The sequence below is a fragment of the Triticum aestivum genome, chromosome 7B (genome assembly GCF_018294505.1).
Source record: "Triticum aestivum cultivar Chinese Spring chromosome 7B, IWGSC CS RefSeq v2.1, whole genome shotgun sequence".
NCBI lineage: Eukaryota > Viridiplantae > Streptophyta > Magnoliopsida > Poales > Poaceae > Triticum > Triticum aestivum.
In genome coordinates this window covers 649,375,781-649,387,312 of record NC_057813.1, presented here as the reverse complement: position 1 = coordinate 649,387,312, position 11,532 = coordinate 649,375,781, and the positions used below count along the sequence as shown (strand labels likewise).

The 11,532-nt window shown below is 45.4% G+C and overlaps 1 protein-coding gene across 1 annotated transcript; it reads left to right on the top strand.

Moving 5' to 3' along the window:
• The first annotated feature begins 264 nt into the window (after positions 1-264).
• Positions 265-7,081, top strand: LOC123158365 (WAT1-related protein At1g09380-like). The gene is made up of 6 exons (XM_044576387.1): positions 265-446; positions 1,311-1,373; positions 4,218-4,587; positions 5,326-5,484; positions 5,575-5,726; positions 6,859-7,081. Exons 1-6 carry the CDS (start codon positions 265-267, stop codon positions 7,079-7,081), a joined length of 1,149 nt encoding a protein of 382 aa, XP_044432322.1.
• The last annotated feature ends 4,451 nt before the right edge of the window (positions 7,082-11,532 follow it).

The following is an 11,532-nucleotide window of genomic DNA, read 5'->3' as shown; positions in this document are numbered from 1 at the left end:
CATTGCAGTATTTCTATAGGTGAGACAGTGGTGTCATATACTCATATTGAGTATGAGATTTAGACCCAGTGTCAAATACGGATTGTTTTTCTGGTGTCAAACAGGGAAGCTGTCAAATAAAGAATTTTCTACCTCTATATATACTAGTACTACATCGTAGAGTACTGAGTGCTCAGTCGTACCCCTACACCCCACTCTATCTCAAGAATATAACCTTGAAGAAGAGGGTTGCAGAGGGGATACGCACTACAGTAGATAATAGACATGGGGAGTGTTGGTAACTATTTGCCTGTCGTTGGTATGACCCTAGTACAACTGGGTCTTGCTGGTCTGAATGTGTTGTCAAAGCTCACCATGGCCTCCGGCATGAGCCCCTACGTGCTTATCACCTACCGAAATCTCGTCGCGGCCGTCTTCCTCGCCCCCTTTGCTTTCTTCTTCGAACGGTACGTTTACACTGGATCTAACCATTTATGATTTGTTTTTTTTTTTTGCGGGGGAACCATTTATGATTTGTTGATGACCATGTTACACATTATAACGAATGCGTTCCTACAAATCTGCATTTGCTTTACAAAGAGAGATGTCCACCTTTGGTAAAGGAAGTTTCTTGTTTGCAGATGTCTTGTTGATCTAAGATGTACTCCCTCCGTCCGGAAATACTTGTCATCAAAATGTATAAAAGGGATGTATCTAGATGTATTTTAGTTCTAGATACATCTCTTTTTATCCATTTTGATGACAAGTATTTTCGGAAGGATGGAGTACCTATTTACTGGTTGTTGTCACTCTTTTTTATTGCCATAGATGTGCTATGTGATGTCTTGCCAGTAAACTAATTGTGTAAGATAAACCCATATTTAATATTGTTGAGACGTTGTGTTAAGTTGACACATTACTTGTAAAGATTACGCAGCCCCCCCCCCCCCCCCCCCCCCCCCGGTGCGCATTTTGAGTCCAGTTTTGACTATCGATTTAACCAGGAACATATGTGTGTTATGTTTCGTAAAAATTATGTTGTTGGAAACATCTATTAAATGCAAATCCAATGGTAGTGCTGCATCTTTGAAATAAAATATGCGCATTCCTACATTTATTTTGTGAATGAGTATTTATGTGAGTAATTGCTAGTACTTCCTACGTCTAAATACATCCATTGGAGTGATAAGTAATTCCGGTAAAGTATTATGCATTCAAATTTAGTTGAATGTCCTTGCTACATGAGTTACCCGTCTACATTATATATGTATCAACGAATTAATTTCCTTACTGTTCTTACAAAATATAATTTCGTATGATTATGGATGCAGAACTACTTGGGCCTCACTCAGCAAGAAGACATTGATACAAATTTTCTTATGCTCCATTGTTGGGTATGATTTTTTTCCCTTTTCCACCTAATTGAGAATTATCCGCACCCTGAACTGATACTAGTCAATTGCACGTGCTCTGCATGCATGATGTAGGCTTGTACCAAAACCAAGAAACATATAAACGAAAAATTGCAGAATTCTGAACTCAAATAGATGTAACTATGTTGAACGAATTGTAATACGGGTTAATTTTCGTCATCTCATTTCTCTGCCTGTCCTTTTTTTTTAAAAAAATATGCCCTGTTGTTTCGGCGAATCCTTTCACTGGTCACCCTATGGTTGCTATACCGAAAAGATTATACTCCGGTCAGCACATGTGCGTGGTTCTCGGACACATGTGGTGGTGCGTCAGATGCCTGCTCAAACAGCAGCCGGCGGCGCTCCCTCGAAAAACAAAGGCGGCAGCCAGCGGTGTAAGCGAGAGTACGTACATAATACGCCACAAGACATACTTTCATATTGTATATATTTGGTATTGTAATTCTTTTCTCTATAATATGATCAAAGTTTGTAAAGTTTGACTTTCCAAAAAAATCTATATGCACTACATTATGAATCGGAGGGAGTACTACTTAAGAAGAACATAAAGTTTTCGTTTCACTTTCCTTCCCACCACTCCTTCGTCTAACCTTCCTCGTATGACGATCAATCATCTTAATTTTCTTTCCTTCTGAACCAATTTTTACTTTAATTTACTTACCAAACTTCTCATCAAAATATAAGGTAAATTACGGACAGGATTTGATAAACATTTATTTACACAATCACATTAATATAGGCAGATAAATCAAAAGCTAACATATTAGAATATTTATATCCAGTTGCTACGTGCATGCATTGTTCTAGTGCAAACAAATCAATGCAAGTTCACGAGTCTTTACTCTCGCGAGAACAAGTCAGCCCCCCGGTAGCATGGCTTTGGTCCGCTGATGATAGGGCTCGACAGTGGGGATGCCTAGGCTGAATTCTAGGAGGGGATGGGCTCGGGGATAAACAATATGCATTTTGGGCTAATTTTCTTTGACATATGGGGCAAATACTAAGGCCTTCTTTGGTTCATAGGATAGAAATTTTATAGGAATAGGAAAATCATAGGAAGTGAGATGACATGCATCTCAATTCCTATAGAGGAAGAGATGTTATTTGGTGCATAGGATAGGAATTTTTCCATTGAGTCTAGGCTAATGTTTTTTTTCCTCCAAAATGTGAAGGATTGAATCCTATCCTACATAGGAATAGGAATCCATTCCTACAAACCAAAGGGCTTCAAAGGAATTTTTCCTTTGCAAATCCTATCGTATAGAATTCCTATAAAATTCCTACAAACCAAAGGAGGCCTAAGGGCTGGGCTCTGAGAAGCTCCACCACTGGGGCTCGAGTTGCACCCGCGGCCCGCTAAAATGGCGGATTTGACCCGATCATCGTGGGTCGCCGATGTAGGAGGGCCCGGGCTCCGGTGGACCTAGATTTGGGATGTCCTTCCTTTAGATCTGCGTTTTCTGGGCTCCGCATGGCCGATGGGACTAGCCGGGATCATCAGATGGGTTGATGTTGCTGGCAAGGGATGGCGTGGCAGTTCAGTGGTCCAGCCGACCTCGTGGCTCAGGAGGGCGGAGGACATGGCACCGCCGAGTGAAAACTATGTTTCTAAACACAATACAAGTGCAAGCGCTCATATATACGCCCATACACTCACCCCTATAAACGCACACACACGCACACTCTACCCCTAGGAGCACCTCTCAGAGACTGAGCCGGTATATCATCTTGAGATTTACGAAGTCACCATAGGCGCCTCGTAGTCGACAGGAACGTCTCCTCCCACTGCACGTGCATCGCCGAAAATCCTGAAATGAGTTCAGAAAAATGTGAGCACCATGACTTAAACCCTGGTGGGATGGAAATACCACTGTCCTCCTAATTGGTTCGCGTGAAAACTATGTTCTTAGCAGTAGGGCGAGGCAGGCGATGGCGATGACCTTGGACGGTGTGGTTGATTTCTTCTTGGAGATGTCGTCGAGATGTTGTGCTCGCCTTTTGCCCAGACTTCCCTGGACAAAACCTGGTATCTCCCCGGGATTTGATGGTGGTGGTGTTTTTGCGTAATGCTTCTCCTTCAGAGTGTCATTCTTGGAGTTTTCACTGAGACTAGTTGTGTGAGGATGGTGATGATGTTGGGGCTTTTGTGGTGACTGCGGAGGCGAGCGATATTGGGACGGCAGCAAAGGTTGTGGTAGTCTATTCTTCGATGTGTTTGCGGGGTTATCTTATATTGTTCGTTGATGTGAAGTGCAACAATGAAGTACGGGTGGAGACAATGAAAGGCGACACGTGGTCTATTTGTTGATCTTCCGCATCGACAGCCTTGCATGGCCTTCCTTTGTAACTTGCAATTGGAATCGCAGTTGTGTTGTCACCGACATATGCGGTTGATTTCTTGGGGGAGTATCTTTGTGTGGCTTCTCACGAACTCTACAATGGGGGGTTGGTGGTTGGTTGTTTCAGGCAAAGTCGAAATTGTTTGCTTAGGGAGAAGTGATGACGATGATGCCTACAGCTTTGACGAGGTTTTCCATACAATTGCATGTATGATGTATCTTGGGTGTGCCTGGCCAACTGGATGATCTTCGCCCGGTTTTTCCTTAATCAACTATTCAACCATTTTCTTTTTAATTAACATATATTGAGCCTAGTCTAGTTTTGAAAAAAACAATCGTTACTCTGAAATCTGAATTGATGAACCTATATATATTCGAAATGAAAGTCCTAATTGTGAATGTATAAGCAATAACAAAAGCTTTACTGATAAACCAAAATCCTGCACGTTGGTGGGATGTGTGGCAGCGCAACGCTGAACCAGACGTTCTTCTTCCAGGGCCTCAAGTACAGCCGCCCGACAGTGGCGTCCGCGCTGAACAACACGCTCCCGGCTGTGACCTTCGCGCTGGCCGCCGCGCTCAAGATGGAGCCCGTCGCGGCGCTCGCCGGGAAAGCCAAGGTGGCGGGTACGACGCTCTGCGTGGCTGGTTCCATGCTAATGACCTTATACAGGGGCCCCCTCGTCAGGACCCTGGCCTCCCCAATCCACTGGCCGTATGTCAAGCGCACCATTGCCGCCGAGGCTGCTGCCCACGCCGGCGGGGGCGCCGCCGTCCTCGGGGCGGCTCTGATCGTCGCTTCCAACGTCGCGTGGGCCATCTGGTTCATCATTCAGGTACGGAAAAGTTTTGGTAATACCCCATGCCAATGTACTTCTCTATCTTTTTCTTTTTAGAGAGGGGGTGTACGAGAGTGGACTCTCTATCATCATCATCCATTCTTGCATCAAAGTTCGTGTAAGAAAACTTCTTTTTTTTTCTTCCACATAAAAGACATTTAAACTTGAAACTTTACAGATCAACATCACACAAGTACAATCATGTGCAGAGAAGTTTCCACATTTTTTGGCGCAAAATATTAAATGATACAATTCATTCGAAATCTGAAATTACACAAATTTATGTTTCATCAAAAAAATCAGAAATATTTTATACAATGAGTGACACTTGTGTATAGTTGATCTACAAAGTTTCAAGGTCAAATGTTCTCTTATTTGAAAGAAACAAAAAAAATCTATATAAAGATAGCACAAATCTTGACGCAAACTGAATGGTCTAGACAGAAGGAACACTGGTATGGGGGTACAAAAAATCCACACTGTTCAGGTACATAGGTACATGGTACATCGTACGCATAACAATATATACAGACAAGAATTTTACGGTTTTCCGTGTTTTCTTGTTTTTCCTTTGATTTGCTTTGTTGGAGGATCTTCTCATTTTCATGTATCAGTTTGGTTGCCTTAGTATATATATAAAGCTGAGCAGATGCCTTTCTCTTTTTTTTTTTTGCGAAAAGAGCAGATGCCTTTCTCGATAATAACTAAGCTGATCGGACGTTTTGGTGGTGACAGAAGAGGATGTCCAACAGCTTCGCATCCCCGTACACGACGACGGTGCTGATGGCAGCAATGGCCAGCGTCCAATGCGGCGTCGTCGGCGTGGCCGCCGAGCGGAGGCTATCGGCATGGGCACTCGGGTTGGATATCAGGCTTGTCGGCTCGCTGTACGCGGTAAGATCACATCTACCATGTTGATGTTCAGATCATCAGAGACAACCAGTTTGCTCAGTGTGGGGGAACTGGAACTGGACATGTATGCAGGGGGTGGTGGCGTCAGGGATGGTGATCGCGGTGATGTCGTGGTGCATTCAAGTGCGCGGGCCGGTGTTTGTGTCCATGTTCAGCCCCATGGTGCTGATCGTTGTCGCCGTCGTCGGGTGGGGCATCCTCGGCGAGAAGATACACGTCGGAAGGTACGGACGACCGATCGACCCATGCATACTTGCACAATATCCTATGTTTTTTTTTTGAAGCTCAAACCATAGAACAATTATTCTACGGTACTTTCTTTTAATAAAAAGGAAACATAGCACATATATACAGACAAAAAGAAGAAAAGAAAAACAAAAGAATTAAGAAGCTATTCAATTCCAGCCTTTTCTAACATGGTCAAGTAATATGCAAACTTATGCAGTGGTCATCCTAGATGATCACTGATCCACCCTTGCAATGTACCCAAGTACTTTGCCTTGATCATGTGCTCTAGTAGTTTAAGATCCTCTTTTAACTTGAATTTCCAACAGCTAACACCTGGAACTTCCTTTCTGAAATTTTTCCCATTTCTTCGTCCCCAGATGGACCAACATCCTTGAATAATGATTTGCATTGCAATACGATTTGGTAATTCGGCTCTTGTCAGATGAATATCATACAAAAAGGATATACCAAGCTTTTTCTGGGAAGAATGTCGTGCTAGCAGTCTTGAGAGAATCCACAGTCCCAAAAAAGATGATTTGTTGTTTCTTCAGTATCTTCATGGCAGAAAACACATGTAACTTTCCAGTGGGAAAGATTTCCTTTTGAGCAAATTTCCGGTGTTCACCCTACCATGCATAAGTATCCAGAAGAAAATTCTGTGCCTCAACCTGCATGAACTCTTCCACATCCATCTAAAAATCTACCGTACTGTTCTTGCTGGGGTGGACTTAGATGATGATACATCAATATGGAGGAATATTTGCTTTTCTGGCCCTTACAAATCCAAGAATCTTTTTGTTGGCCATCAGCATGCATCTGCACCAATAGTTGTAGTTCATTGAACTGGGAGAACGCTTGAGTGGACAATTGTGTTTGTCCTCAGCTGAGGTCCAATCGTTTACAGATAAAGCATCATCCTTTGCAAATGAAAAAAGCTCAGGAAACTTTTCCTTGAGAGATTGCTCGGTCCAATTATCATGCTAGAGAAGGATAGCTTGTCCGTTGCCCAACTTACAATTTGACTTAGATTTATAATCATCAAATAACCTCAGGTGACTTCTCCACCAGTTGATTGCTCATATGTTTGATTGCTCATATATATGTTTTGGTTTGTGTGGTTGCCTCCAGCATCATCGGCCCCGTACTCATAGTCGTGGGGCTATACACTGTGCTCTGGGGCAAGAGAAGGGACATGGTAGCCACTCAAATCGCACCTGTCGCGGACGCTGATGAGGAGATGAGCATCAATGCCGGCGGCGAAGTGAACAGTTGGGTCGTCGATGGCATGGCGGTCACACCGTCACATCCCGCTACTGGTCATCATGAAAGAATGGGCCATGCACAAATGTAGCACGGCATGAGATTTGCAGCACGGTCTTAATTGGTGTCATGCGATTTGTGCGGTAGAAGATTTGTTGAAAGTAAGAAATTAAGATAAGAGTTTACATGAACCTACTGAAATACGAGTCATATTCAAATGATTACTGAGGAAATGAAAGATTTTGTGTCCTATAGTGATCAAGAGATTGAGAAACAAGAAGGGCATCGTGCTGATTCCAACGGATTCAAGCTAACATGCACTCATGGATTCATTTATTTTAAGTTTGTGCTCTCCTGTTTTAAGGATGGCGGCTGCTACGGATAAATCATCCGCCTAGCCAGTTGTTCGATCCGGCGCTGGTGGACGTCTGATTCTGCACTGCACCAGAAGCTGCAGATGATGTCCATGGCAACATCAAGCGTCGGACGAATCTCCATAGCAGAGCGAGACGAAGCTGCAATGTCCATCGCAACATCAAGCGTCGGGCGAACCTCCATAGCAGAGTGAGACGAAGTTGCAACGGAGCACCGACGGCGCCGACGAAGCTCCATTGCAGCACCGGGCTGGCGATGCGCCGAGGAAGCTCCATTGCAGCCTCCGACAGCAGCACCGACGGCGCCCCTGAGATGCCCTGTCACAACAATGGCACTGCTGCTGCAAAACGCATGGGTTGCAGCGGAGTGACAGTGGCGAGCGGGAGCCTTCCATCCGTGGTGGCCGGAGTTGCCTTCCCCTGACCTTGCTGCAACTGCGTCGTTCCAGTACCAACGTCGCCCCTCTCCCGGCCATGGCAAGGATGTAACACAACAGCAGTTGCGGCCATGGCGTGGATGAAAACAACAGCGGTTGCTTCGCTCTCTGATTGCAACAGCAGCGGGTTTTTTTTTTTTTTGCAACAGCGGCGGGGTTGGGGTAGAGTAGCATCATGCGGCCGTCAGCGGCACCCCTCCCGGTTCCAAGTCGTGGTCATGGTGCTCCCCATGGGAGCTTTGGGGAAAAGAGAAAATCGTGTGGCGAAGAAGAGATGAGCTGGGAGATAAGGTCGGGAGGAGTGTTGGGTGGTCCCTTAGTGGACACGTGTCGCACAGAGCAGCCGGCTTACAGAAGGGAAAATGGCATTTTTATAGAAGAAAACTTCGCGACCACCAAACGCTCAAGCTGAGACTTGAGCTCTGTTGGGCTGGTTGCGAACTCCCGCGCCTTGCCAACTCAGCTCAAGTCTTGAACGTTTTCCTTTAAGGATTTGGCTAAATTGATGAAGATCTGGACCTTTGCCTAGTGCGAGGTTGTTTGCCAACTGCATTTTGCTCGGTCCTAGGCAAACATGACCTTTGTCGAGTTTTTTTCACTCGGCATGCAATTCTTTGTCAGGTACTCTTTTTTACTCGGCAAACAAGTTTTTGTCTTTTGTCTTTTTTTCTTTTTCTTCTCTTTTCTCTTGTTTCTTTTCATTTACATTTTTTCCCTTTTATGCTCTGTTCTTTCCTAAATTATTTATTTTTTACCTCTCTATTTTCTGTTATATGCAATAAGTGAATTTTCTAGTCATTTGGTGAAAATTAATTAAAATTTGAAATGCATGTGCATGATGAAGTTGAAAATTTTGGGTTCAAAAATTGATTTTCTGTTCTTGAGTCTTTGTTTCATCCTTATACAAGAAAAATAAAGAAATTCCAAACATGAGGATGCCGAGACTTGAGCTTGAAAATGGAGTTTAGGCTTTAAACTTTGAAAAATGCAAAGAAGACCGAAAAACATGAAACATGACATTGTAATGATCGAACATAATATTGCTAAGTACTTTGCTAAGCTCTGGGTGCATATCGGATTTTTGTCCAATATTCACCTTGAGTATCTCAACAGAGACTACATTGCATAAATCGGAAAAAGAATCCACAAAAATTGGCTTACCATGAAAACTTTTTTTCCGCGGAGGCCAGCCATCTTTATAAAATTTTCTAATCCGAGGTGGTTCCTGCCACTTCGGAAGCAGCTCAACGGATGGAGGTTGGCTACATGAAGAGATAGTTCGGGGGACGCTTCGTTGAACCTGTTTCAAGCCTGACGACCGAAGACGACGTGCAACTCGGATGGCTTGAGGTGCAACCAAGTTTTAAGACCAGTTCAAAGGCTACTAACAGTGTCCCAAATAAGGGCCTCTCACCACGTCGACTCCCGGCCAGGTCGACCAGGAGAGTACCCCTTTGTTGATTTCATCCTGGGCCACTTTGGCGGCCCATGGTGAATAACAAGAAGACTCTAAAAGCCTTGATATTCAACACAAAGACTCCATATAAGTGGAGGACTCCTCTCCACCGATGCAGCCGACTAGGACTCTTATAATCTAGGCCTCTGGTATCTTTATATAAACCGAGGGGCTAGGCTCATAGATACATCTTAGAAATTCCTTGGTAGTTTACCGGTACCCTGTACACACTCCAACACAATAAAACAGAAGCAGGACATAGGGTTTAATCTCTTCCGAGAGCCTAAATCTGGGTAAACATGTGTCTTTGTTAATATCGTCTCAAGATGCCTAGCTTGGGATCCCTACCATAAGGTCTCTTCCGACAAGGAGCTAGAGAGAAAAATACCAAAAAGGTTTTAGAGATGTTAAAAATATTTCGGAGAGAGAACCAGAAGTGTTGCGAAGAAACCAAAAAGCATTGCAGAGAAAACTAGATAAAACCAGAAGACCGAAAAAGTTCCGGAGGAGATTAAATAAATCCTAGAAGGCATAGGCGGGTTTCGGGAATTTTTTAGAGCCTCCTAGAAGGTCTAGGGCACCATGGGCCGGCCAAATGGGCCATAGGGGCACCACCCCTATGCCGGCTTGGCTCCGAAACTGAGTTGGTGTGACTGGGGTTGGGGTGGGGTCCACCCCTTGGTGCGCCACCCCTAGCGGGAGGGTGCCCTCCTCCAAGTCTCCTGTCTCCCTCCTACACCTATATATAGTGGAGGGGTGTAAGGGCATATTTATCCCCAATATGTTTTGGTTATTGATGACAATGCTTGTGCGGACTAATCGTGTGTGTTTAGTTCTTTCAGAGATTCATCCATTGGCACGAGACGATTTCCTCCCCTCGGTGTTGTAATTCAAGACAGTGTAGCTCCTTCGTTTCGTTGTTGGTGGACTAGTTTCGTAGGAGTCACCGTACTATCAAGAGGGGATCCGCTTTGGTAAGACTTGGGTGGAATCACACGTACACATCCTTTTCACACCCGTCGTCTTTCCTTCCGCATCTCTGGAGCTGCCGTTTTCCCCTTACTATGCTTTGCTCTGCCCTAGCGGTAGTACCGCGACCATAGCTGTAGTACCGCCGAAGCTCCCCAGCGGTAGTACCGCTCTCAGAGCGGTAGTACCGCTCCAAGCGGTAGTACCGCTTGGGACTTTCAGCCGTAGTACCACTGTGCGTGTGGGCTACTTCCGCCTCGATTCTCGAACGAAGTTTTTCGTGTCGGGTTTTGCGGCACTAAGGGAGGTAGTAGGAGCGGTAGTACCGCCCTAAGCGGTAGTACCGCTCTTCCCTAGTGGTAGTACCGCCCTGGGGTTAGGGCCCTGGGCAGCGCGGCAGTACCGCTGGGTCGAAGCGGTAGTACCGCCCAGAGCGGTAGTACCGCTCTTCCCCAGGGGTAGTACCGCCCTGGGGTCAGGGCCCCGGGCAGCGCGGCAGTACCGCTGGGTCGAGCGGTAGTACCGCCCAGAGCGGTAGTACCGCCCGAAGCGGTAGTACCGCCCTTCCCTAGCGGTAGTACCGCTCTGTGCGGGGCTGGTGAGTGGGATAACGGTTGGTTTGTTCCTCCCACTATATAAAGGGGTCTTCTTCCCCAAAGTTGACCTACCTCTTTGCCCCAAAGCTCCATTGTTGCTCCAAGCTCCATTTTCGCCCGATCTCTCTCCCTAGCCAATCAAACTTGTTGATTTGCTCGGGATTGGTCGAGAAGGCCCAGATCTACACTTCCACCAAGAGAAATTTGATTCCCCCCACTTATCCCTAGCAGATCTTATTACTCTTGGGTGTTGAGCACCCTAGACAGTTGAGGTCACCTTGAAGTCATACTCCATTGTGGTGAAGCTTCGTGGTGTTGTTGGGAGCCTCCAAGTGTTGTGGAGATAGCCCCAATCTTGTTTGTAAAGGTCCGGTTGCCGCCTTCAAGGGCTCCAATAGTGGAATCACGGCATCTCGCATTGTGTGAGGGCGTGAGGAGATTACGGTGGCCCTAGTGGCTTCTTGGGGAGCATTGTGCCTCCACACCGCTCTAACGGAGACGTACTTCCCCTTAAAAGGAAGGAACTTCGGTAACACATCCTCGTCTCCACCGGCTCCACTCTTAGTTATCTTGTCCCTTTACTTTTGCAAGCTTACTTGAGTTATATCCATTGCTTGCTTGTGTGCTTATTGTCTTTGCATCATATAGGTTGTCCACGTAGTTGCACATCTAGACAACCTATTTCATTGCAAGTTTTAATTTGTTAAAGA

Excerpts from the sequence above, each read along its gene's own strand:
- LOC123158365 (XM_044576387.1), top strand. The coding sequence starts at position 265 with ATGGGGAGTGTTGGTAACTATTTGCCTGTCGTTGGTATGACCCTAGTA. Across the intron at positions 4,588-5,325 it reads CCATCTGGTTCATCATTCAG|AAGAGGATGTCCAACAGCTT; the intron begins GTACGGAAAAGT and ends TGGTGGTGACAG. Across the intron at positions 5,727-6,858 it reads GAGAAGATACACGTCGGAAG|CATCATCGGCCCCGTACTCA; the intron begins GTACGGACGACC and ends GGTTGCCTCCAG.